This window comes from Rhinolophus ferrumequinum, chromosome 13, assembly GCF_004115265.2.
Source record: "Rhinolophus ferrumequinum isolate MPI-CBG mRhiFer1 chromosome 13, mRhiFer1_v1.p, whole genome shotgun sequence".
NCBI classification, from domain to species: domain Eukaryota; kingdom Metazoa; phylum Chordata; class Mammalia; order Chiroptera; family Rhinolophidae; genus Rhinolophus; species Rhinolophus ferrumequinum.
In genome coordinates this window covers 53,212,995-53,239,212 of record NC_046296.1, presented here as the reverse complement: position 1 = coordinate 53,239,212, position 26,218 = coordinate 53,212,995, and the positions used below count along the sequence as shown (strand labels likewise).

The 26,218-nt window shown below is 45.5% G+C and overlaps 3 protein-coding genes across 3 annotated transcripts in view; 1 reads left to right on the top strand and 2 right to left on the bottom strand.

Annotated features, from left to right (window-relative positions):
- Positions 1-1,925, bottom strand: part of IFT172 (intraflagellar transport 172) — a 33,054-nt gene extending 31,129 nt beyond the window's left edge. The window contains exon 1 of the mRNA XM_033124659.1: positions 1,749-1,925. Coding sequence (XP_032980550.1) covers positions 1,749-1,787 — 39 coding nt within the window. The 5' untranslated portion in view covers positions 1,788-1,925. The remainder of the gene's footprint in view (positions 1-1,748) is intronic.
- A 2,153-nt stretch (positions 1,926-4,078) lies between these two features.
- FNDC4 (fibronectin type III domain containing 4) lies at positions 4,079-7,207 on the bottom strand. The gene is made up of 7 exons (XM_033124201.1): positions 6,835-7,207; positions 6,516-6,660; positions 6,314-6,429; positions 5,836-6,040; positions 5,288-5,377; positions 4,857-4,981; positions 4,079-4,691 (listed from the first exon to the last, which is right to left on the bottom strand). The coding sequence occupies exons 2-7, from the start codon at positions 6,634-6,636 to the stop codon at positions 4,656-4,658; spliced, it is 693 nt and encodes a 230-aa protein (XP_032980092.1). The 5' UTR covers positions 6,637-6,660; positions 6,835-7,207; the 3' UTR covers positions 4,079-4,655.
- A 1,639-nt stretch (positions 7,208-8,846) lies between these two features.
- On the top strand, positions 8,847-21,842 carry GCKR (glucokinase regulator). Its single transcript, XM_033124439.1, is given in 22 exon segments — positions 8,847-8,904; positions 9,484-9,573; positions 9,576-9,640; positions 9,832-9,888; positions 10,540-10,551; positions 10,554-10,619; positions 10,878-10,908; positions 10,911-10,941; positions 11,286-11,445; positions 11,448-11,595; positions 12,569-12,662; positions 14,987-15,025; positions 15,027-15,090; positions 16,197-16,272; positions 16,275-16,341; positions 16,961-17,059; positions 17,296-17,350; positions 17,352-17,390; positions 21,024-21,206; positions 21,675-21,704; positions 21,706-21,751; positions 21,754-21,842. Coding segments are annotated over 22 exon segments (1,599 nt in total).
- Positions 21,843-26,218: the final 4,376 nt, after the last annotated feature.

The window sequence follows — 26,218 nt, the reverse complement described above, 5'->3', positions numbered from 1 at the left end:
TTTGTTATCGGTATATATTGAGTATTATAATTTTAATACAGTTTTCCTTTCTTAAAATGTGTATATATTTTTTGGCACCCTCTGAATATATCTCACCACTATGCTGTATACCTGAAATTAATATGAAATAATATTGACTGTCTACCATAACTGAAAAATAAAAAAGATTTATGAAAATATAAAACAAAAAAATTAGTTTCTGCTTCAATTGTTTGATTAATGACTTGGACTCTAGAACGTTGGCTTAAAACATTACTTTTCACTCTTAACCCACTTATCTCCTCAAACCAAAGTCAGAAAATAGGCACAGAACCACCATTATCACCCTGCGGTTCTTGATTAACTTAGGTTAGAAGGGCTGAAGGCTCCTCAACAACCGTTGCCCATCATCTTCCTTCATAATTTTGTCCAATCCTGGGCATTCAGCCCTTTCCTGCATCATAATATCATCTTATTTTGAAAGACTGAAGAAGGAGAATTTCATTTTCAATTACTACTCCATTAAAGGAATTTTTAAATTAGATTCAGAGGGCAGTTTCCTGAGCAATGAGCGCATCGTTCTTTTTTTCTAATTTCCTTCTATTCTCCTAACGCTACATCCTCTGTGAAGCCTTCCTGATTCCCATAATCAACCAGTTCTCCTTTCTCTGCAATATATACCTCATAGAACTGTCATGAGGACTAAATGAGAGAGGGAACAATAATAGTTAACCTTTAACAAGCACTTGGTACCATAGACTAGGCATTTTGATAAGAGCTCCATATGCATCATCTCGTTTTACCACCTGAGATAGATGTTGTTTATTATACATCTTTTACAGATGGGGAAACTGAGGCATGGAAAGGTTAAGTAATTTGCTTAAGTTTACATGCAGTTTGTAAGTGGCAGGCCCAAGATTTAAATCCATGTAAGCCTGACTCCATAAATCACAATTCTAACTTCTTTTCTTATGCTGTCCTGGTACAGATTGGACAGTTATGACAGATTATTCTTATTAGCTTTGTATTATTTTGTCCCTTGAATTTTGAATGTGCTTCTCTCTTGTCTATCAGTTTTTACACTGCTTTTCAGTTTACAATGTTCTTTTGTTTATATTTCTTCCTTTAACTCTTCCCCAATCCCCCTAAGGTTGCTATTATTATTACTCCCATTTTCCAAATGAAGAAGTTGGGTGAGTGCTGAGAGAGATTGTGGGAGAAGGGCTAAAGGCAGCAGTATCAAGTCATTTATTCAAAGTAGTGGTGGAACTAGGACTTGAATCCTGTTCTCTTAACTCCAAAACCCAGCTTTTCTTCACCATGTTTCAGGGTTCCTCACCCAGTGCCCAAATTCTTCTAAATCTGAGATCTTCACCATCAGAACGACCAGTGCGGTCTTCCGCATTCCCCCTTTGGGACTTGTGCCTAAAGCGCTTTTTTAATCTGGTGTAGATCTATGTTCGTTGTTTACATGTGCGTTTCTCCCTCTAGAATGAGCCTCTTGAAAGCAGGGGCAAAACTGAGCTAGTTCTGCACCCCTCCGAGCCCCTGCACGGGGCCTGGCACACAACGGATTTAGAGGAAACCCAACAGCGATCCCATCTCGCCTACTGAACACTGTCGACCGAGCAGAGTCCGAATCATTGCTATAGTTTTCAGTCTTCTGCACACAGTAGGCGCTCAACATTAATCTTCAGTCCCTCACTTTTTTTTTTTTTTTTTGGAGAGTTAAGGCGGGCGACGGAGGGAAAAGGCACGCAACTCCTCACCTGAGGGCTCAGCAGGGTCCTCAGGTGCTTCAGCTGCATGACGAACACCTGTCTTTCAGATGCCACCAGACACCGACAACTCCCGTGGTTACCTGGACAACCCACCACGCAGCCGCAGCTACGCCGCTGACGCAAACACGATCAGAGCGCAACGCACGCCGCAAGGTCATCACGTAGGTTCGGGGCGAAGCAACCAGTAAGTGCGCAGGCGCAGTGATATTTAGGGCGGGACCCAGACAGGACTTGACGACTCCTCTCTTTGGCCAATCCCGTCGCTGCATGCAAACTCAAGCTGAAGCCACGCGCCCAAGCCTTCTGCAAACCCCAGGACTACGTAATCGCAGTCTTTCTTGCTCTTTGATGTACGATAGCGTGGCAGAATGCGTTCTTTTAATCTTCACAACCCTGAAGGAAAGCAGGGCAGTTGCTATTCTAGGCCTTTTACTTTGGCGGAATTGAACCCAAATAGGTTATATGACTTGCAGGGGATCACAAGGCTAATGATAGCTAACAGTGAATACTCAGTATGTGTCTGCCAGGTGTAAGTGTTGCACATGCATTATCTCATTTAATCTCAAAGCCACCTTTTGAAAGGAGAGCATTATTAGTCCCATTTTACGTAACAGGAGACTCGGGATTAGAGGGGTCACTATCCCAAGCTAAGTCAGTTAAGGACTGTAACTGGATTCAATCCAGAGCTGGCGCATTTAAACACCCTTTATGTTCCTTCTCAACTCCTAGCTCCCTATCTTGAAGCCATGCTACCACACCCTGTGACACTCCCATCCCAAGAAATGATGATGATGAATGAGTGTTTTGGAACCAGTGGCCAGGAAGAGGTCAGTTAACCTACTTCCAAATTGGGTAATGGTGGATTAAAGACTGCTGCTTAGATCAGGATACTTTCATAGTTGGGGAGGGGCAAACCAGAGCTTCCTCACCTGATAGGTTAAGGTTAAGTCTTGTGATACCTGGGATTGGAGCTTGGTTAAGTAGAAAAGATATTGACTTTTTTTTTTTTAAATTTTATTGGGGAATATTGGGGAACAGTGTGTTTCTCCAGGGCCCATCAGTTCCAAGTCATTGTCCTTTTAGTTGTGGAGGGTGCAGCTCAGCTCTAAGTCCAGTTGCCATATTCAATCTTTGGTTGCAGCGGGCACAGCCCACCATCCCATGGTGGGAATTGAATCAGCAACCGTGTTGTTGAGAGCTTGCACTGCGCTCTAACCAACTGAGCCATCCGGCCACCCCTCTGGAAGCTCAGTGGCAGCTCGTTGTCTTCAATCTAGTTGTGAAGGGCACAGCTCACTGGCCCATGTGAGAATTGAACCGGCAACCCTGTTGTTCAGAGCTTGCGCTCTAACCAACGGAGCCATCCGGCCGCCCCAGATATTGACTTCTTGGGTCCCTTTCAGAATTACTGGTCTAATTTCCTGTAACATATCAGAGAAATCAAGATGCAGAAAAGGAGCATTATTCATAAGCCTCTGGAAAGATCCAAAGTTGAGAAGACCTGAAATCCTCCAGAAAGCATAGTATGTTCTGTCCAGACAGATTCTAAGTTCTGAAGCCTTCCCCCACAGTAGTTGTAAATGTCAACAGGTATTTCTCTCACTCGCACCAAATGCCCTTGGAACTTAGGAAAGAGTTGAGGACAGACCCTATTTTCACAGGAAACAAGTAGGTCCCAGAGCCCAAATTATTTGATAGGGGAGTTCCAACCCTTCAGCTTTATTTCCAGAATCCTCTTCTGGATCTAGTGGCAAAGAGTGAACATAAAGTCATTTATGCTTTACAGTTATTGACTTTGACCGAATGAACAGAGACAGAGACAAAAGGGAAAGCGAGGGCAGGGAAGAATAGGCACAGGAACACACTGGAAAGAAGTGTGTGGCATGAAGGGGCCCATTAGTGTAGCTGCTCTTTCGTTTGTCCCAAGACACCATTCAGTCCTTTTCTGAAAATTAGCTCAGGGTTGATGGAGGAGTCAGAGGAATAAATGGTGAGAAGCTGGACTGCCGACGTGGCCAGTGAAGATAAAAAGGTTACTGGCCCTCTCATGTAACATAACCATAGTTTCTACTGGTACGGGAAGAATTTATATCTTCTTTTTACCCTTTTCACTCAACAAAGCCAAAGGAACTGGGGCTCTAGTTTTCTACACCCCTCTCTGGCCCCTCTCCACCCATTCCAGGCTGGAGAATCAACGGAAACACCTTTAAATGAGATTCTGCTCCTGTCAGGTTGGTGGTGTGAAGGGCCCTTGTAGTCAGAGGAGAGAAGGTAGGGAAATTTCTTCAGCATACTATACGGTAGACTATACAGTCAGCTCCAGTTTGTCCAAGAACCTTTATTGGAAAAATGTCCAAGGGGTGAGATCACCAGCAGCTGGGGGTACTGCCAGGTGACAGGGGAGCACCTGAGGCTCCATGGAAGACATTGGAGTAGTGCAGTGCAGCGTCTGTCTCTAAGCTCAGACCGTTCCTTTTATTTGCTGGGGAGGAGGAGTACCCACAGAAACACCCCTCTCTGAGATCCAGAGGCAAGATGTGGGGGCAGTTGAGGATGCTGAGAGTCGTGATACAAGTGAAATGGGGGCCCCATTTGGGACCTAATGGGATTGGGTTTAACAAGTGATTCTCCTTTGGACCTGGGGAATGGAAGGACTTATCCCATCTGATATCCACTCCCCAGGTTCAGAGGCACAGACCCTAACAGACATACCTTCTGGCCCTTCTCACAGTGGAAAGAGGATGGGTACCAGGCCTGAGATTGTGGAAGTGTCACTATCTTCTGGGAGACTGTGGGATCCTTTAGTCTTGGGCAGATCTCCATCTTAGGCTCTCCCTGGCCCCATCCCCATCCCCAGGTTCGTAGTGCATCTCTTTTCTGGTTCTGTTTCTTCACTCATACGTCAATGGTGTTGATGGATGGTGACTTTTTCTGTGAAAGAAAATGGCTTGAGTCTCTAATTGCAGGAAGGTAATAGCTTCCTCCATCCCAAATTTCCATTCTCCCTCTTTTCCTGCCCCTTCTTGGCTTTCTCCTTTTCCCTGGCTGCTCTTAGAGGCAAAATCGCCCTTCCCTCCCTCACTGGCCCCACATCACCTGTCTTGTCCCCACTGGCCTTCCCTGAGGACTCTGTTCTGGCCCCTTCCCTTTCTCCTTGGGGTTGTTGTTGGAATCGTTGTCCTTGATGATATCATACTGACGGCAGAACAGCCCGATGACAGCTGAAACACAACAATACAATCTGAGCTTGATCCCGACCTCCCCACTCACAGCCTTGAAGGGCGGTGAGACAGCCACAGTTTCAAGAAAATCTGAGAAGAAAATCCTTGAATTCTTGGTACCCATGCACCCTTTTAATCTTCTTCTCTGCGCTTCCTACAGCCTCCTCTCCCTCTCTTCAAATTTCAACTAAGCATCTTCCCACTCCATTTCTCCCACCCTCCTTTCTCCCAACAACCTTCACCACCTCCTGCTTTCACTGAGCCCCATTCTCGCAATCACTGGTCCCCGTCCCGCTGCCTACTCACCAGCCCACATGAGCAACACCACCACGATAATGACCACTTCCCCTGTCTGCAGTGGCCGCTCTCCATCCAGACCCTCTACTGTGATGTCACCTGAGAAGGAAGGAGACAGACTCCAGGTTGTGCAGAGTAGCTAGAGAGACAGTCAAGGATGGAGACGCTGGGGGTTAGAGTCAGCGTAGACCCATCACAGGGTTGCCCTTGGTAGTCCCTCTCTGGGAAGCTGTTGGTGGACAGGTGGTCAGAGGCCAAAAAGCAGGAGGGCTGCAGGTCAGGTACTCAGTCAGGCTGAAGCTGCTGTGATCTGAGGTTGGGTAAAAGGAAGTTTAAAAGCCCTTCCCCCAAACGATTCATTACCAGCCTGTCTATACCAGATCTCCTGCCAGCCTCCTTTCCTTCGTTTCCTGGCAGTACAACAAATTAAGTCATCCTTATATTCATCTAAGCTAGACTGTTGCTTGCTTTGAGGAAGTAAACAAGAGGCTAAAGTCCAAATAAAAAGCCAGAGAATGCAAAGCCTTAGGAGGTGGGGGAATAGCTGAGACCCTCACCTGGGCTTGAGCTATTTGAAGGCAGCCGGTCAGAACCCTTGAGTGTTCGGAAGTGCACCCGGGGCCCTGGGGGGCTCTCTCCCCGAAGGCCAATGCTCCTGACCTGCACTGTGTAGTCGCTGTCTTCAGCCAGGCCCCAGAGGGCACAGGCCCGAGTGGTGGTGTTCACCTCCCGGATTACACGCTGTCCGGGGCCATTCTGTCGCTGCAAGGAGCCAATGAGAGAGAGGAGGGCAGCCTCACCCCAGTCCCAGACCACAGACTCAACCAGGACTCTGGAACATCCAAGCGCTCCAAGGGAGTAGGATAAAAAGTGCAGTTTGAGCCAGGGAACACAAGCTTCCAGATTCTCCCAGATCTGGGAGATTCTTCCCCCGATTCTCCAGGGAAGTTGGGGGTGGGGGGGGAAGGGAGATTACTGAAGGAATGTTAAGAGATCCAAGGACACAAGTTGGGGGAGCAGAAGGGTGATTCATACTTGCTGGGAAATGGAGTAGCCAATGACGATGTTGCCTTCTGGGACGTCCCAGGACACAGTGGCTGAGTTGGCTCTGAGGTGAGTGACTGTCACATTCACAGGAGATGGAGGCCGGTCTGTGAGTGCCAGTGTGTTAACAGGTTAACAGGTTCCACCCACTGACCAGCTCTGGTTAATCCCCACTCCGTCCCCCTTTATTCACCTGCTCGCACAAAGCCCAGGTCACAACTGACCAGCAGGAGGACGGTGGGGCTTAGATACGGGGAGAGGGGCATCAGCGAAGCCATGGTCCCCACCGAGTCCGCTAGGAGGCACTGGGGCATCCGCTTGACATCCAGGCGGGGCTCCTGAAGGTGGCAGGGCGAGGGTCGAGGACTGCCCAGAACGCACTGGTGGGCAGCAGCTCTCCCGGGCCCCCCATGGCCAAGAGCAGCCCCAGAGCTCCCTCTTTCCCCACGCCTTCCCTGCCCCCGCATCACCCGGGCTCCCCCAGTGCTTGGCTCTGCCCTACCCACACCCACCTCCGCCGGTCCTTGCGGTCGGTCAGGCCTCGGGGGGCTGCTCGGTGCCCAGTGGGCGGCCCATCGCCCGACTTGGTGATGTTGCCCCTACCCCATTCTGAAGCGGGCCCGCCAGCGCGGGCAGCGCGGGACCGAGCTGCAAGCAGAGGGCGGAGGCGTAGCGGGGGCGGGCTGCGGGGCTGCGGGGCCCCCAGAGCTCCGACCGGCGGTGCTGTCTGTCGGTGAGCAAGGGGCGGTTCCGGCGCGGCTGGCCGCTGGCCTGGGTACCCGGGGCGGGAGGCAGTGCGGCTGCCTCCGCTGGCCCCTGCAGCGGGATGTGGCCGTCCCGGCGAACTAGCCGCCGCCTTCTGCAGAGCTGGCCTCGCTCGCTCCGCCGCAGCCTGGCCGGGACGTGCGGGCCCGCCCCGCCCCGCTGGGGTTCCTGCCGCCGTCATCCCTCCTCCCGTCCCACCACCCGGTTCTCTCGGGGCTCCTCCCACGACCCTCCCATTGGCGGCCCCGGGAGCCCCATCCCTTCGATCCCGGCTCAATCCCATGAGCCCGCGGGTGCGATGGGAGAGGCACAGGTGCGAGGGTCTTGGGTACCTGGGAAGGCCCCTCCCTCCTGGATGGAATTAGCCAAGTTGGGAGGAGGAATGCCATCTCCAGTGCGGGAGGGGACAGAATGATCGAGATAATAACTGTTTTAACAATCTCCTACTTGTAGACTGCGTCAGCTTTTAAGTCTCTTCCTCATTTATAATGTGATATTGATTCCCTTCACTCTCTCATTCATTCTTTTATTTATCGAGCAAATATTTATTGAGTGTCTCCCATATGTCTGGCATATTAAGAGCTGGAGATACTGGGATTATTAAGAGTACTGACTGGTTTTACAGAGGAAGAATTTTAAGCGCAACGACCTATGTGTCTTGTCTTAGCTCTGCGACTTACCGTGTGGCTTTGGGGAAACTGGTTAATCTAAGCCTCAGGTTTCCCACCTGTAAATCAGAGCATCCAAAGTGCCTCAGGGCTGTTGTGGTGATCAAGTGAGACAATGTTGGGGAATGAGCTTGACAAATCTTACAACACTGTGTAAGTGAGAGATTATTAATTTATACCAATTTGTTAGTTACTTCATTAATTCAATAAACATTTTATAAATCCTCACGTTAGTTCATGCTTTGGCAGAGCATGAGACCTGCAGTTAGAATCTGGGTGTGAGTCCCAGTTCTGTCAGCTGTGTGATTTTTAGCAATAGACAACTTCTCTGATCCTCAATTTAATCATCTGAAAAATGAGGGTGTTAGTATTGTCGTCTTAGTGTTAATGTCCCTAATGAGATACTGTATGTGAAAAGTGCATTGTTCAATGTAAATAAATGTTGGCTAATTTATTTAGGGCAGGTACTTTGGGTTCTAATTCTCATTGCAGTATTTCTCATTCTGTGTTGCGCTTTCCAGGTCAGTATGCGTGCCCCTGGGGCTCTAAAGCTTCTGTCGTCTTCCTTCTGAGAGGAGAGAGTGAAATGGGGCAAGTGGGGGCAGGGAGGACTGTGTGAACTGAGCATGTGATCAAGTCATGGCCCTGGTCCTCTGACCCCTGCTGACCTCGAAGACCCTGATCTCTGGCCTCCTGATGCATCCTGGTCCCAGAGCATTCTTCCCCGGGGATTCTCACTGCCCGCGACTGGGCCTGAGTATGCTCCTGCGCCTCCAGGCTGCACGCCATCCAGAGAAGAGGGCATTGTACCCACAGGGCAAGAATAATGAACCTGATGTCTCTCCCTCTCCAGGGGCAAAGCAGAGGCTGGGGAGGCTAGGTTCATGCAGACAAGGACCCCTGGTGCTCCCCCCCGGGGTTACCATATAGCCAGGGGCCTAGAGACCAGGAAAGGGTGCAGAGAGAGGTGCTCAGAGAGGCCAGGGTACTTGGGTTCAGATAAGGCCCTGCCAACTGGAAACCGAGTTGGTGTGACAGAAGGGTTTGTGTGGCTGAAGAGGCAGGCAGGACAGTGTCTACAGCGTGGGACCATGCTGGGCACAAAACGGTTTCAACATGTGATTGAGACCCTAGAGCCTGGCAAATGGGAGCCCGGGGGGAGACCCTAGAGCCCGACAAACACAAACCCGGGGGGGCTTGGTGGTGCTGAGTGAAGGGGGCATGTCTGGAAGGATGGCATTCCTCATGTCAGTGAGTCCTCTAATTCCTGGTTTCCCTCCCCCCTCCTTTTTGGGGTGACCCTCAGGACCATCAAGGTCATCATAGCTAAACTCCTAGGTGGACGCCTCCAGCCCTTCTCCTCTAGAAGCTAGATCTTACCATGGAGTCCCCTTTCTTCTTAGCTCATCTGACCCCCACCAGTCCATTGCTAGCATCTCCACATCCGATGTACTCTTCTTCATGTTGACCTTCTGCATGATTCCTAGAATCATTTCTCATCTGGACGTCCCTCCACCCTGGGTTTCTGCTGTCCCCTTCCTCCTTCCCATCTTCCCTTCTGATCTTCTTTCACTAATAGGCCCAGAGTACAAGTGTAAGCTAAGTCCATGGTTTGTGTTGTGTGTGTGTGTGTGTATAAGTGCAAACACTGTGCCACTCCTATCTCCAGTTCAGTGGGCATAAATGAGGCTTTGGCTTCCTGCCTATATCCTTGTCCCCCTTCCCTCTAGTTGTCTGGGGATGAGGCAGCAGTGCCAACCATGGAGAAGTCAAACCCACCGACCTGGGACCTGGACAAAACAGATACTGAGCAAATTGTTTGATTGCTGGGCAGTGTGATGCTGAGATCTTCTAGGCGGAGGGCCAAGCCATGCCCCCATACCAGGTGGCCCATCCCCATGCCCCGGACACTGCGAATAAAATTGCCAACCCCAATCCCACCTCAACTTCTGCCCTTTCAGACCACACTCCCTAATTTTGGAAACCCAGAGAACCCCTCCACCTCACCCCTACCCCAAATCCACTGTCCTTTTCTTGTCTTCTGATTCTGGCCTGTTCCCTACAGCAACTTCACAGAGAATCAGTTCTGACTCCACGGTACAAGTGGCTGGAAAATTTCAAGAAGTGCTCAAGGTACGAACTCTCCATCTGCTCTCTGCCTCAACTTCTATTTCCCTCTACGTTGCTCTTTTGTTGGTCTCCATTTCTCTTTTTTACAAATCTCAGTTCTCCTTTCGCCTAGGCCTCCCTCTTGGATCCTTACTGTCATCTTATTAGTCAATAGTAATTTTAATAATTATTATCATCTGCATAATACTTTATAACTGACAATGCAATTTCACACCCATTGCCTTGACCAAAACCTGTAAAGTTGGTATTATTGTCTGTTTTCATCTTCAGCTGGGAAAACAAAGACTGAGGATAACCACAGTAGTTTGCCCAAATACCCCCAACTAATAATTGCTAGATAAAGCTGTTTTCTTAATTTATTTGCTTATTTATTGATATTTAAATGAGGAAGCTGCTTTCAGTCCTTTCTGAATAAGAAGAAAGTGATCGCCATCGAATAAATAGCTAAGCCAGAGTTGGGAGTCAGGCTGAAATTTCTGTCTCAAATCCAGTACTCTCTTTGCTATATCACACTGCCTATGTTCTGTTCACTTTTGTGACAAGAGGAGAATTAAGGAGTTTCCCCAATTCCTCTTCTGTTACTGACAAAGAAAAGAGTATGCTTCCGCCAACCTGAGCTGGGCCTGGGTGACCCGGGCATTTTTCCTTCTTCAGGAGCCCGAGGGGGAGGGGGGCTGGCGGTGCTGAGTGAAGGGGGCATGTCTGGAAGGATGGCATTCCTCATGTCAGTGAGTCCTCTAATTCCTGGTTTCCCTCCCCCCTCCTTTTTGGGGTGACCCTCAGGACCATCAGGGTCATCATAGCTAAACTCCTAGGTGGACGCCTCCAGCCCTTCTCCTCCAGAAGCTAGATCTTACCAGGGAGTCCCATTTCTTCTTAGCTCATCTGAACCCCCACCAGTCCATTGCTAGCATCTCCACATCTATGCACTCTCAGAAAATCCAAGCGAATTGTTCCTTCCCTATTGTTACTACTTCATGTGCTCTTCCCCATTTAACCAGCTGATGAAAGGTCTGGGAGAGAAACCTACACCTACCTCATTGCAGGAGATGACAGGTAAGCCCAGCTGGCCAATGAATCTTTTGTTTGGCCTAAATAGTGTTTTTTAGAAACTAAGTTTGAGTGCTTTCAGATGGAGATTGTGTCCAGTTTGCTTTGGCCCTACAATTCCTTATTACCGTACACTCGGCCCACTTCACATAATTCTGTTGCCAAATTACCCTTGTAGGCATTGGATCTTTTCAACCTTACAGAGTATCTATCATGGTGCCCAACGAGTGGTAGGTGCTCATTCAATGATAGTTTTCTCTTTATTCCCTTCGCTCACAGCAGCCTGCCCTAATAGACCACAGGCTTCTACTTCCCAACCAGTGCCACTGACCTTGAGTCTGTCCTCATAGGTCTGTGATGGCCTCTAGGAAGGGACAGAAGATAGTGCCCTGCACAGGATTAAGGAAAACTGAAGAAGGTCTATGTGTTCCACTGACATTCAATGAGAGATTTCTGTCTGCTCCTTCTCATGGGGACATGAAATACCCAACATCCAGCCAAAGCCCATTCCCTCCCCTGGTTCTGGCCCTGACATCCCCATACAACAAGTTTGTACCCTGGACTCCTTCTGGTGGCATTACCTCACCTATCCTGCTCTCCGAGGTGGCTGCTGGAAGAAGAGGGTGATCATCTCGGGCATTTCGGTGGGACTCGGCAACTGTGAAGATGGACTGGGTAGATCAATGAATTTTACGGGGAGGAAGTGGGTGGGAATGGAATAGCATGAAAGATTGACAAGGTGGGTGCTAGAAAACAGAAAGGGTTTACACTAGGAATTTCAATTTACTCTCACTAATTAGGATCCAGTTGAATGAATGTGGGTCGAGAGGAAAGGGATCCTATTTCAGAATAACTATGTATCAATCCATTCAACAACCGAGATAGATGGGCGAGTCCAGGGGTCAGCAAACTCTGCTGGCAGGTCAGTCCAGTTGCTGCCTGCTTTTTTTTTAACAAAGTTTTATTGGAACACTGCCATTTGTGTTTGCATCTTGTTTATAACCACTTTCATGCTACAGTGGTAGGGTTGAGTGGTTGGACAGAGATCGTAGGAACCCAACGCTTAAAATATTTATTCTCTGGCACTTTACAGAAAGAGCTGACCCCTGGACTAGTTCCTTGCTACTGAAAGTGGGGTCCTTGCACCAGCAATATGAATATCACCTGGGATTTGTTAGAAATGCACAATCTCAGGCTCCACTCCAGACCTACTGAGTCTGAATTTGCATTTTAGTAAGATTCCCAGGTAATTTGTTTGAGAAGCACTGGACCAGATGACCGCAAGTTTCCTCTTAACTCTGCAGCATTCTGATTCTACAAATTCCTTGAACAGAAACTAGATATGAGCCGTGCTAGATATGGAAGGAGAACATGACACTGACCTCGAGGAGCTTACAATTTAGTTCAGTAGTTTTCAACTTTTACCATGCAGAAGATTCCATTGGGGGAACTTGTTTAAAATGGAGGTCCATGAGCTCTCCCCGTTAAAGTTGGATCTAGTAGATCTTAACTGGGCTCAGGAATCTGCATTTCTAACAAGCATTCTGGGAGATTCTGATACATATGAGCCTTGGGCAATGCTAGAGTAACCTACCCACCCCCATCAGGCCCTCCTCTCTATCCCTACCCTCAGGCTTCCTTTGTGGCAGGCCAGATGGATACTGCATGGATCACCCAGCTGTCTTCTTGCCAGTCCTGGTTGGTTTCAACCCAGTGAGCATGGCTAGGTGAGTCTTTGGTAATGAAAGGTGGTGACTGGCCAGGCCCCTGTGGAGACCGGGAGGGAACCTGTCAAAATCTATAGTACAATCATAAAGGAGAGGTCAGGGAGAATATGGTTTTGTTCACCAAATCTCAGAATATTAAAGTAAATATGGGATGTCCCTAAGCTTCTGAGTTTTGTTGTTTTTGTTGTTGGTTGGTTTATTTAATTCTTCTCTCATTTCAGAAACGATTGAAGGCAGCTTACAAAGGATACATAAAATACAAGAAAGCATACATTTAAAACGGATTGAAGAGAAAAGGCAAACAAGGGCCAGGAGATAGAATGGGGTCAGGAAAAAGCCTACCACAAAAATCCGTACTTTCCTTTGAGGTGGGCCCCAAGCATCTTTTCAAAGAAGGAGTAATGGGTGCTGAGTGGCCTCCTCTCCTTTGCCCAGCTCCCTAATTTTAGTGCTCATTCTCCATCATTTCAGGCACCCCTTTGGTCCCCTCTGGTTATTCAAATCCCGCACTCTGTTCCACTTTCCTGAGAGCCCTGTGCCTCCGAATCACCTCCCTCTTATTCTCTGTCTCAGTGGCCACTTTGATCTCAGAGAAGGTCAGCATATGAAACCAGTAGTGCTCGGTGTGGTTCTGTGGATGAGCTGCCTTGGGAATGTCAAAAAAAAAAAAAAAGGATTCCAGCCCCTGGTGTGGGAGCTTTGATGTTGTAGTGAGGCTCTCAACTATCTATTTTTTTAAAGCATCCCTGGAGATTCTGATGCACAGCCAGGCTTAGGGAACACTGCTAAAGAAACCACTGGAGTGGGCCACCTGACGAAGCTGAGGGCTTCCTGTCGCTGGAGGCTTGTTGATTCCTCAAGAGCAGCTTTGTGTATTTAGTGGTGGTCTTTGGGACAGGGATGAGCTGGGTTCTTTCTGAGGTACTTTTCTCAGCTCTATTCCAAGCTTGTCGCGTAATTCATGCAAAAGTGTAAATGAGTCCAAAATACGCTTAACCCTGATCCTTTTCATGGAGGCCTCTCCTTCACCAAAAATGTATCTGCTGCAGTGGATGCTAATTTCAGGCACCGTGACTAAGTGAAATGAAGGCTTTCAAACAGTGTAGGCGTGGAGATCTTCCAGTTGTTCCTTAAATCAGTGGCTCCCAAACTTGGCTGATCGTCAGAGTCGTCTGGGAAGCATTTTAAAAATACAGATTTTTGGGCTCTGTTCCAGAACTACTGAAGCTGACTCTTAGCGGGGGTGGTGCCCAGAAATGGATAGTTTTTTAAAAACAAAACATCCCAGGTGATTTTGGTGACCAGCCAAGTTTGGGAATCTCGGTTTTAAACCATATGATAAACACTGCCTTTGTTCTTTGCTCAGGTCTCCTCTGTCTTAGGACTCTAGGAAATTTCAGTAGTAGTTTGAGGACAAATTTAGGAAAATACTTTACACAATGGGTATGTAATATGTGAAACTTGTTTGCCCTAGAAGTAATACAAATAAAAAAATATATATATATGTGTGTGTGTGTGTGTGTGTGTATATATATATATATATATATATATATATATATATATATATATAAATAAATAAATAGTTCCAGAAGGGATAGAAACTTTTCAGGGATGGAATGATAGAAGTGCAGAGGTAACTCTTTGAGGTCCTGACACAAAGGGTGATTCACAGATTATCCCCTAGCAAAGCTAGTAGAGGTCAACTACAGAAGATCCCCATTCTTTGAGTTCCATGGTTGCACCTAGGCAGATAACAAGCCTGTTGCTCTCTTGCCTCATTAGCACATTGGGTATTTTGTTCCTGGTTAATTTATTCAAGAAATGTTTGCCAACTGTTAGGTGCTCCCTTGCAGCTTGGTTACTTCCAGTAGGAACTGTGATCCCTCTCTCAGGTAGTGAAGGGGGAAATTTCCAGGTTTCCAGGAATGGGAAGGGCTTCTGATGGACCCTAAGACTGAAAATACGGTGGCAACTTTGACTTTCAGATGACAGGCATTCCCTTCAGAGGCCACCAGAGTGTGTAGCTAGTGTGGCCATGGCAGTGGGACATGTGAAAGGACCGGGGTACAATAAAGTTCTGGTCTTGGGCTGGAACTTTAAATTTGAGTGTTGGGTTTGCTGTGGGATTAAATTGCTGAATGTTTTATTAACCCTTGTCCTTGCAGTTCAGGGACACGGGCCCCTATGCGCTCTAAAGTACATCTCTCTAGAAAGTTGTTGACCTCTGACATTAACCCCAAGATGGTCTTTGATCCTGTCTCCCATCTGAGGCCCTTTAGATGGTCACATACAATTCCCCACCTCTGTCTTTCTCTAGACCCCAGAAAGGACCCCACTGAAGACCCGAGTTCAACATTCCAACAAAGCAGAGTGGATGCAGAAACTGCAAGAAAAACAGGAAGCTTTTGTGCTTAATCCTGCTATTGGGGTAGGCTCTGCCCCCAATCCTACCCCCTGCCCCCACCTGCTTGTCCCTTCCTGAGGGCCTCTGATTTTAGGTTCTGTTACATCTTGTCTAAACCCCTGCTATTTTGTGTCAACTAAAATGTTGTAAATCATATCCTATTTTCTCATTTCCCTTGTTTACCTTAAAATGTTTTTTCCCCATCCTGATCCTGTCTCTTAAATCAGTAATCATAAAACACCTAAATGGTCTAGGGCAGTTTCTGTTTAAAGAAGCTTTGTGCATTTGTGTGTAGAAAGTATTAAAGGGAATGGTGAATTGCTTTATGTCTCGTTTCTATGTTTAAATTTCAAATATGCACTTAAAAAAAAACACCGGATGCAGTTTCATTCTTCCGCCTTTCTGATCCTCTCCAAAATTGGGGTGGGCCTTCGAAGCTTCCAGTGCTCCTGTTCCTATCCTCTGGATCGTGGATGCAGGTCACTAGCGTCCTCTGCTCTTCCTTTGACTTTACCAGGGCTTTAGTCGAATCCCTGCCCCTTGTCCTCTGTGCCAGTAATGGGCACATCTGTGACATTCTCCTTCATCCTCCTTTTGTGAGATAGGAAGGCAGGAATTCCATTTTACACACAAGTTCTGTATCTCTCATCTCCCAGACGCTCCTCTCTTCTCCTGTCTGCAGTTTTCTTTTACTCTCCTTTCCTCAGACACTGCTTTTAGCATTCTTTTTACTGTACTCTCTGTTTGGTGTGTCGTGTTACATATGTGTAGCATTAGAATGTCCAAAGAATGTGAAATGTGATGTTTGGATGGACAAACGGCTATTAAAAAGTGGGGTGGAGAGAAAGTTCCAGGTGAGGGGGCTCTCTGAAAAACCCTCATCCCCAGCTAATAGGAGACCCAATCACTGTGGCTTCCCCCCCGGTGTCCTGAATGTACCATAAAAATGACCAGAGGTAGCCCTTTCCCTCTCTCTTCCCCTTCTCTCAGTTAAGACCTCAACCTCGCACTCCTCCCCACAGCACACAGGGCCACCAGTATTACCAAATGCATGCCTGGCGGCCACCAACCAGAGCGCATGTCCAGGAGCCACTAACTCGTGAACTCCAAGACCCTCCTTCCTCTCCCAGTTCCTCTGGGTTTCACCAGCTCCTCCGCCCGAGCGTTTCAGTAGCTCCTCTCAGTTGAATGGTGGAAGCACCACAAGACCCTGCTGGAGACCCTGTTACTGGCAGCCCACAAGACGGTGGAACAGGGCATTGCAGCATCGCAGAGGTAGGAAGGATCTGGACAAGAGAGAGATCAGAGGCAAAGGGTGGGATGGCGTGGGTCGGGGAATGGCCAGTCCAAATTCAGAGACTGGGCTGGTGGCAGCAAGACTGATGCCCTGCCACGCTTCCCCAGGGAAGGAGCTAGCAGGGCCATGCTGCTATTCCTACCACACAGTCACAGTCTGGATTGTTTCCAACGGACCCTGGATTCCTCAGGTCCAGAACTAATCCCTGTGCCCACCTGGGATATCCAAAGCTAACCTAGCTTCTGAGAGTCTTTGATCTGGGGATGGTCCAGGTCATGCAGGGTAGAGCTCATCCTGCTGTGCGCCTACTCCCTTCCCAGGGCCTCTAACTAGCTGCCAGACTGCTCACTTCCCTCCCCACCAGCTTTCTCATCCCATCCTCCTCCCAGCGGTCTTTCTGCCCTTTGGTATTCTGCTCACTGAAGCCCTTTCTGCCCCTCCTGAAGGCAGATTGGCTCTACTCACTACACCTCCACTGGGGACCAGCTGAACTTAGTTTTAAGGGAGTTAATTGTGCCTTCCCTGCGGAGGGAGATGCCCAGGCTTTCTGAGAGGGCATAGGCCCATGCTGGGACCTAGCTGTGGCCTTTCTCCTAGATGCCTTCTGGAAATCCTGTGGACATTTGAGAGGGTTCATTAGGTGACCTGTAGTCAAAGCCCCAAGATTGCCGCCCTGATGAAGCAACCCAGCACCAGGTATGTGGAAGTGCGTTTGGAGGGGGGAAGTGGCCAGATGGGGAATGTCCTGAGAGCAGGGGAGGCTCTGTGAGACATGTTAACATGGTGAGGGTAATGGGTCTGCAAGTTAGAAGGTCATGGTAGGCTTTTTGTTAGCATATTCCTGTGCTGCTCCATGTGCATCTTTCTCTGGTCTCTGGCCTTTTTTCACTGTGATCTCTCCTCTCACGTCCTAACCTCTGGCCCATTCTCAGCCTGGAGAAAAAAGGCCAAGAGTATCTGGTTGGCTGGCATTCCTTCAGCGTCATTTGTCATCATGGATGGAGTAGAGTGCATCCACACCTTGGGTGTTGGTGGGACCCCAGTCCAGACTTTTTTGCTGATTCCTCCTGATCCAAACCAATTGGTCTACTATCCAAACACTTTCCTACTCCCAACCCATGGAGGTTCTTCATTTAATGTCCATCCTGCCCTATCTAAACAGGCATTTCAGTCAAATGCTCCTTTCTTTGAACCCCTGCTCAGTCCTTGATCCCTGAACTCCCAGCCCTGGGCTAAGCTATGGCCTCCCTTGTGTGTTACCTCTTACTAGACAACAGCTACCTTACATGCACTCAGAACTCAATGGAAGCCCCTCTTCCCTGAGCAAGGAATCCATGCTCCTTCCATCATGTATCTTCATCTTCCCTTCCAAATGGTGTTCATCGGTCACATCCCTACTCCTTGGCTTTCTACATTTATTGTCTCCATGGAGATCTCACATCTTCTAAGTCTTCTCCAATGAAACCCACATTATCTAGTCCCCTCCTTTATGTTGTATATTGATGGTATATATATCTATGTTATAGGTTCCATTGTACAGTCATAATATCTAATACATATATAGGACTTCACACTTTACAAAATATTTCATATCTATTATCTCAGTTCTCAGAACAATCACCTAAGGATTGTATGTTTAATGTCCCCATTTCCCAGATGAGGAAGCTGAAGCTAAAAGACTGAGGGATTGTAATCATGGCCCCACAGCTAAGACAGGACTTGAACCCAGGTCTGTTTATTTCACCATACAGCATAAATTTCAACCATATCCGTGAGTTCAGCCAGATTCTTTTATTCCTTCATCCAACAAATATTTTTTACACACCTATCTCATGCTAGATACTGTTCCAGGGATAGGGGATAGGGTAGGGATCTTTTCTAAAAAACTGTATTTTTAAAGAAAATTGTAATCATAATAGCAACACATTTGTATGGTAAAATTTTTAGAAAACACAGAAATCAAAAGAAGGAAAAATCATCCATAATCTACCTTTTTCCAAAAATCCACTCTTAGACAAATTTTGGAAAATGTTCCTCTAGACTTCTTTATGCATATGCAAATATATTTATACAAAAATAGGGCCATGCTTCACATGCTATTTTTAACTTGCTTCTCTTCATTTCAAATTATGAGCACCTTTCTGTACCAAAATATCTACATCATCATTTATAATGTCAATGTATTATTTCACCAAATTGGATATACCATAATTTGTTTACTCTAACCCCAATTGTCAGATATTATAGATAATTTCAATATTATGGCTTTTATTAAAATGCTTCACATCCTTATACACACATTAGACTATTTCATTAAGATAAATCCTGGGATAAACCTACAAAAGTGGAATCGCTAGGTCAAAGGGTGTGTAAAATTTTATGGCTTTTTGATACATGGTCAAATTAACCTCCAAAGAGGTTTATAAATAAATTGTGAAATTGCTTGTTCCCCAACACCTTAAAATACTGGGTAGCATTGTTCTTTTTAATCTTCACTAATCAGCAAAGCAAAAAAAGGAAGACAAAACAAAAGGCAGTTCAGTGTTGTTTTAATTTATATTTCTTTAATTACTATGGAGATTGGCTGCTTAAAGCTACATATTAGCCACTGATTTTTTTCTTCTTCATTGTACTGCTTTTTCATACCTTTGAGGAACATTCATCCATTCTTTTGGCAATATTTTTCTTCTTACTAATTTGTAAGAGGAAGTATACATAACAAGAACAGTAGCTTTTTTTTTTCTGCTCTATATTTCCCCCAGTTGATTATTTTTTATTTCTATGTTTTTGATATAGAGACATTTTATATTTTTACGTAGTTAAATCTATCAGGTTTTTTTTGGTGGTGTTGTCTTTTACTCAATTCCGGTTTTTATCTTTCTAAACATATTGAAATTATTTGAAATAAGAAAAGTTCCATCAAGGCTTGTAAATCTTTAGTTGTAGAAATATTTTTGATGTAACCCCCCCACACACACACACACACACTTTTATTTTGAAAAATTTCAAACCTACAGAAAAATTGCAAGAATTGGACCATGAATACCCATATGCTTTCCCTAGATTCACCAATCATTAATATTTTGCCTCGTCTGCTTCATCTCTCTTTTCTCACTGAATCATTTGAAAAATAATTGGAAATATTATGACACTTGACACAAATTACTGTGTCCACTAAGAACAAGGGCATTTGCCTACATAACTACAATATAATTATCACACTCAGGAAAATGACAAGACAATACAATTATCTAATACACAGACTCTTCAAATTTCCCCAGTTATCCCTGTATTGTTTTCATTTTCTAGATCCAGGATCCAATCAAGGATAACACGTTGCATTTAGTTACCAGGTTTCTTTAGTTTCCTTTAATCCAGATGAGTTCCTCAGCCGTTTTTTATGTCTTTCACGACAGTGATATTTAAGAAGTCTAGACCAATTGTTATCCAGAATGTGCCTCACTTGGGATTTGCCCGATTCTTTCTTCATTATATTCAGGTTAAATTATTTTTGGCAAGGAGTATGGTGTAGATGAGGCTGTGCCTTTATCAGTGTACCACATTAGGAGGTGTCTGATCTCAGTTTGTCCCTTTATTGGTTTCATCATTAGGTCAAGATGGTGTCTGTTAGATTTCTTCATATCTTATTCCTCAGTAGTCTTTCACCCAGTGGTTTTAGCATCCACTGACGATTCTTGGTTGACTCAGTTATTGCTACGAGATGGTGGTTTTAAAATGGTGATTTTTCTATTTTTATCCTTCTGTCTATATTTATTAGTTGGCGTTCTTCTGTAAAGAAAATCTTTCTCTTCCCTTCCCGCCCCATAAACATTTGTTTAGTATCGGTATGAACTCATGCATTTTTGTTGTTGGTAAATGTGTGTTAATCCATTCCTGTCATTATTCATTTTAATGCTCAAAATGAGAGCTCCTTCAAGCTGGCCCCTGTGTCCTTGTGACATATCCATATTAGTATTTGAATGTTCTCTGCTGTATTTCTTTTTGGAAAAAAAAAATCCCTTTTTCTCTTAGGCTAAATGTAGCATACTGAATTGAGATGTGCCGTGATTGTACTATGTCAGTGTGTATTTTACAATCATAGTACATAGTACAAACATATTGTCAAATACACCTCACTAATAATTTTTAATATTGTTTACATGTTGAAATGACATTTTGGAGATATTGGATGAAATAAAATGATTAAAATTTATTTTACCTGTTTCTTTTTATAATGCAGTACTAGAAAATTTTAAATTACCTCTGTGGTTCATATTACATTTCTGTTGGACAGTGCTGAGCTAGACACAGGGGAGGGTGTGACAAAACAGAAGCAGTGCTTGCAGATGAACGGTCTTGACAGCAGTATAAAGGATGGATATGATTAGGAAGGAAATCAGAGGGAATGAGTTCAGTTTAAGATTACCAATTCATGGGATTAATGGGACATGGCTGAACATGTGACCAACTTGCCATTAATTCTGTAGTTTAAACCAGCCAGTCAAGGCCCAGCACCAACCCCTTTACCCTGATTTTTCTTTATAGCTGGGATTGTGAGTTTCGGATTGCCTATAGTGATAAATTCTGTACAGCCTCTAGTCTTTGGGTTCCTAGACTCCCCCAGTCCTGCTTCTTTCTCCTTCCTTAACACCATTCTCAGCTCCCCTGGTCTTCTGGCCTAACACTGACCTTACCACTTCTTCCACCGCTGTTCTCTGGACAGCCCAAGGCTTCATGTATGGAGAGCCTCCTCCAGGTGATCCACTTCCTTCAGCCACTGTCAGATGATATTCGGGCTGCTCTCATCTTCTTCCACATCCAGGTTGCACACAAGAAGGAACAGGTATTCTGCTGACTGTTAGTCATTCAGCAAATACTAAAGTACTTTCAATGTGTCAGGAACTTTGCTTGGCACTGGGTTTACAAATCTCAGTGACAGTCTGCCAAAGAGCTCTCTGTTCCTGGAGGAGACATGATGGTGACAAATAGTCACAGAGGTATGAAAAGGGTCCTACAGGGGTGCAGAAAAGGGTCTTCAGTCATGCCTATGAGGGGAATCAGGAAAGAGAGTGAGAAGGGGTCTTTGAACTGGGTCTTAATGGATGAATAGGAGTTTTCTGGGTCAGGGTGAAGGCTTCTGCTCTTGACCCACCCACTTCATTACAATTTGTGGTCTTGATAACTCCCTTCTATTTCTGCGTCCAATGTGGTGGCTTCTGACTTGCACACTGAATGTTCTAGCTTTTCCAGCGTTCTTCCTCAGATGACCTCACGTTTTCAAGCTCCAGTTCTCCCTCCCTCTTCCCCACAGGTGATCCCTGTAGCCTTGCTAAGCCTCCTATAGCTGGTGCTCTATCCCTGACGCCCAGGCACAGCTGGCTGCTGCTCCCTCTGTGAAGCTGTCAGGAGCGCCCTCACTGGGCCAGGTCGGAAGCACAGCGCAGACCCCCTGGAGAGCCCAGATCCTGCCCTGCAGTGAACTGGTGCTTCTGGGCAGTGAAGCCCAGCCTAGCCCATGGAGTTTGTTGGGCCAGAAGCCCATGTGGTGGGAGGAGAGGCCCAGTTTCCAGGGGCACCAACAGCCCAGGGTGGGGGAAAGTCTCTACTTTGGGGAAGTTCATGCTCTTGACCCGGTGGTCTCCACTTTCACTGGCATATTCTGATTTCAGAAATTAAAAAAACTAAATGTCAGCCTTGGAAAGTTAACTTTCCGAATTCAGTAGATCCGAATCAATAGATCAGATGTGGGAAAAGATGGGTGGCATGGGTTGTCCCCAACATCAGGTTTGTTTCTTTATTTCTCCCCTACCCCCCCACCCCATTTCATGGCCACTACCCCAAACCTCTTCCAGCATCTCTGTATCCCGTCTCCAACATGTAGATGCTTGTAAGCGCACACATACATAACATACGTAACACACTCTACTCCTACACAGAAGCACATAAACAAGGAGAAGTAGGAACTTAGATAATTCCAGGGGAAGAGGGAAGAAGTTGTGACCCCAACATAGGACACCCAGAAAAAGACAACCCCTATTAGGCAGGTTCTTTATCCTTGGAATGAATGCTACATCCACACATTAGACCAGAGTTGCATCCCTTGTCCAGTGTTTATAAGAGGGACATGAGGAAATCGGGGGGTGCTGAACAGCCTTTGGTGGTGGGACCCAATAAACACTAGAAACCCCAGTCTGTACATTTTAGACCTCAGCTGTCACCTGTTTTGACAAGTCAAAGTCACCCTTTCTCATCCCTGACCCATGCCAGCTCTTCTGGGCAGATGACGTTGTATTACTCTGATAGTAGAGAACTGGCTCCCCCTTGTGCCTAAGAAATATCCAGCTTAATAGACACCCAGGAGCCCTTTGGACAAAATCTCTCTGAAGCTCACTTGAACCTTTCTTTAGGCTCGAGGGTGACTACCAAGTCAAACAGATTTTGGTTTTACGAGGATAAAGTAATCGACCTTTCAAAGGCCCTCTATATATCTGTGGGCCTTCAGCCTCTATCTGACCTCTCTTTTCTTGTTCTACATCTATGTTTACATTGCTATCTTAGATCTTTAACCAAAGCCCCTTTCCTCAACCACTACTCCCATAGTGCCATCTGAGTGTCATCCCTTTGGTTTTCATCCTCCACAAACACCTCTTCCTAATGCTACAACTTGAGATGGTCAAGTCAGGAAAGGATTCTGCAAAGGCTCTCTTCTCTTTACCCACAACCGTCTCCCATGTGCTTTCATTGGGTAAATTCCCCTCTCATTTTGGCATCATGAGCAGGGTCAAGTCAGAGAAGAGACCCAGCTCCCCATGGCTGGAGTGGGTTGAAGCACCCCTTGATCCTACTGATGAGGCCAACATGTGCAGCAGCCCCGCTCCCACATGTGGGCTGATGAGACAGGGCCAGATTTACCCAAGGCTGGATGCAGGAGGACTCTAGAAGTCCAGAGGTTTTTGTTTGTTTGTTTTGTTTTACTTGCCAGTTACTTGGATGGTACAAAGACATCAAGTGAATTCAATTCTTATACAGTTGCATATGATGTTCAGGTGTTATGAAGAAGGTGCAGTACGGCTCCCCGTGGGGGACGTTAGAGGCTGAGTACATTCTGGCAGTGTGGAGGAGATGAAGATGACTGAGATCTGACCTCTATGCCCCCTAGGAGCTCACAGGCACGTATGAACAATTCCAATACAAGACAGAGAGAGTTGAAGTGGATTGAAACAGCACGCTGGGTACAGAGAGCTGCCAGCACTGTTTTGGGAGGTTACAGGGCAGGCCAAGAATCAAGGAAAATGTTGGAAGAAAGGAGGTGGGGGTGGAGAGAGGGGAAGAAAACCTGAGAATGTTTGGTGGCTTGCACTGGTGTGTGAATCCAATATCAGAGAGTCAGATTATTGTCAATGCTACCTGAGCTCCAGGCAGAGCTAAAGGAGTGCAAAGATTTTTAAAGAACGATCCAGAGGCAATTGGTAGGGTGAGAACTTCTGCCATTATTTGGAGAAAGCAAAGATCTGAGGGCAAAAACAGCGAGAGAGTAATCTATTATTAACACAAGGCAGTAATTATGCTGAAATGACTAATGAGTCTATCCCAGAAAACTTGGTTGGATTGTGGAAGATGAAGGAAGCCATTTTTCACTACACATACCACGTTTCCCTGAAAATAAGACCTAGCCGGACAATCAGCTCTAATGCGTCTTTTGGAGCAAAAATTAATATAAGACCCAGTATTATATTATATTATGTTATATTATTATATTTTATTATATTGTGTTATATTATATTATGGACCCGGTCTTATAGTAAAGTAAGACTGGGTCTTAATTTTTGCTCCAAAAGATGCATTAGAGCTGATTGTCCAGCTAGGTCTTCGGGGAAACACGGTATATGCTGGATTAAAAGTAAGAGGTGAAGAAGCAGAAAATATTTGGATGTTGCATATACTTCAGACTTAATATGTAAAAAATGCAACCCATGATCTCTATGATCTCTCTTCCAGATCAGCTATTCTTTTCATAACTAAGGTGGTCTTGTATATTAGCCAGGCTGTGGCCAGGTCACATGGGACAGTAAGGTTGAAGGAGGATGTTGAGACCAGGTAGGAGATAGAGGGGCCCCAACTTGGCTCCAGGGATAGGCCCTACAAGCACAGCAAAATGTCTAAGATCGATCCAAATTCAGGTATGGTTTGGATAGTTGGGTCAAATCTTAGGTATGAAAAGACAGGCACTGCATGTAGACAGTGTGAAATGCTTCCATCCTAGGAGAGAGAAGACTTGGGCTTACTTGTAAACTAGCGGTTAAGATACTATGATGTGGGAAAAAGAGACAGGAAGAAGAATGGGGAGCGTCTTGTAGTGCCAGGAAGTGAAGAAGTGCACATAAAAATAAAAGGGTGGGGTCATGTCAAAGGGACGTAGGAGCCAATCTGAAAGAGTTTCCAATGGCCAAAGTTGGAACAATTTGATCCACAAAATAAGTAATGTAGTATTGGACTATAACACAAAGTACAAAGTAAGTATATATGAGTTCATACTGTTATAACAAAATAATTGAATAAATAAATAAGAGGAGGAGACAAATCTTCCTTTGCAAGAATTCCAACTAATACTCGTATATGTAGATGGACCCGACTCCAGGAGATGGAGCTTAATATTATCCCACTCCTTACAACCCCAGGCTGGGCTAGACTATGGGGCTTGCTTCCAAAGAATGAGTATGGAAAGAGAAAAATAGTAGCTTCCCAGTGGAGAAACCTGGCAAGCACTACCTTAACCAAGTAATGGATATTAGCATCACCGGGTGATACCGTGTGCCTCTTGATATGATATAATGAGAAGGGTTCGTCACCTCTGTGGTATTCTTCCCAAAACACATAACTTCAGTCTGAGCTTAAGGAAAACATTAGAGAAATCCACATTTAAGGACATTGTACAAAAGACCAGCCCAGTATGCTTCAAAACTGTCTAGGTCATAGAAAACAAGGAAAGACAGAAACTATCACAGACCAGAGGAGACAAAGGAGGCATGACAACTAAACACAACGTGGTACACTGTGGTGGGTCTGGGACAGATAAAGGACATTAGTGGAAAAACTGGTAAAATCTGAATGAAGTTTGGAGTTAATAGTAAATATACCAACGTTAATTGCATAGACTTAACAAATGTACCAAAGTTATGTAAGATATTAACATGAGCTAAAATGAGGTGACGGGCATATGGAAACCCACTGTGCTGTTTTAGCAACTCTTCTGTAAATCTAAAATTATTCCAAAATAAAGTTTATTAAAAAAAATAAAAATTCTTGACTATAATAACATATATGTGGGAAGGGGTCAATAAGGCTAAAATATTGTAAGGGCCTTGATTTATCCATAAAGAGGATAAAGGTTTTGATTCATTCAAGAATTTGATAAGTTAATTATCCAGATTGCATTTTATATGGGGTTAGCAAACTTTTTCTGTAAAGGGATAGATAGTGAACATTTTAGTTTTTGCAGGTCCCCTATGGTCTTTGTTATATGTAACTACTCAACTCTACTGTTGCAGCATGAAAGCAGACATAGACAAAATGTAAAATGGGTGTGGCTGTGTTCCAGTAAAACTGTATTTGCAAAAACAGGCAGCAAGATAGATTTGACCCACAGGCCATAGTTTGCCAATCCCTGCACTAAAAGAACAAAAACAGGGAGTATAACTTCTAATTATGAAGTTGAAAGGAAAATAGAGTAGTTAATTAAAAAATATTTAGTAATCTAAGTAAAAAGCAAGAGGGAAAAAGAAGTATCAAACAGGACAGAATAAAAGGCACAAACTAAATGGGTAGATTTTGATTCAAGTACTTTAGAAATTACAT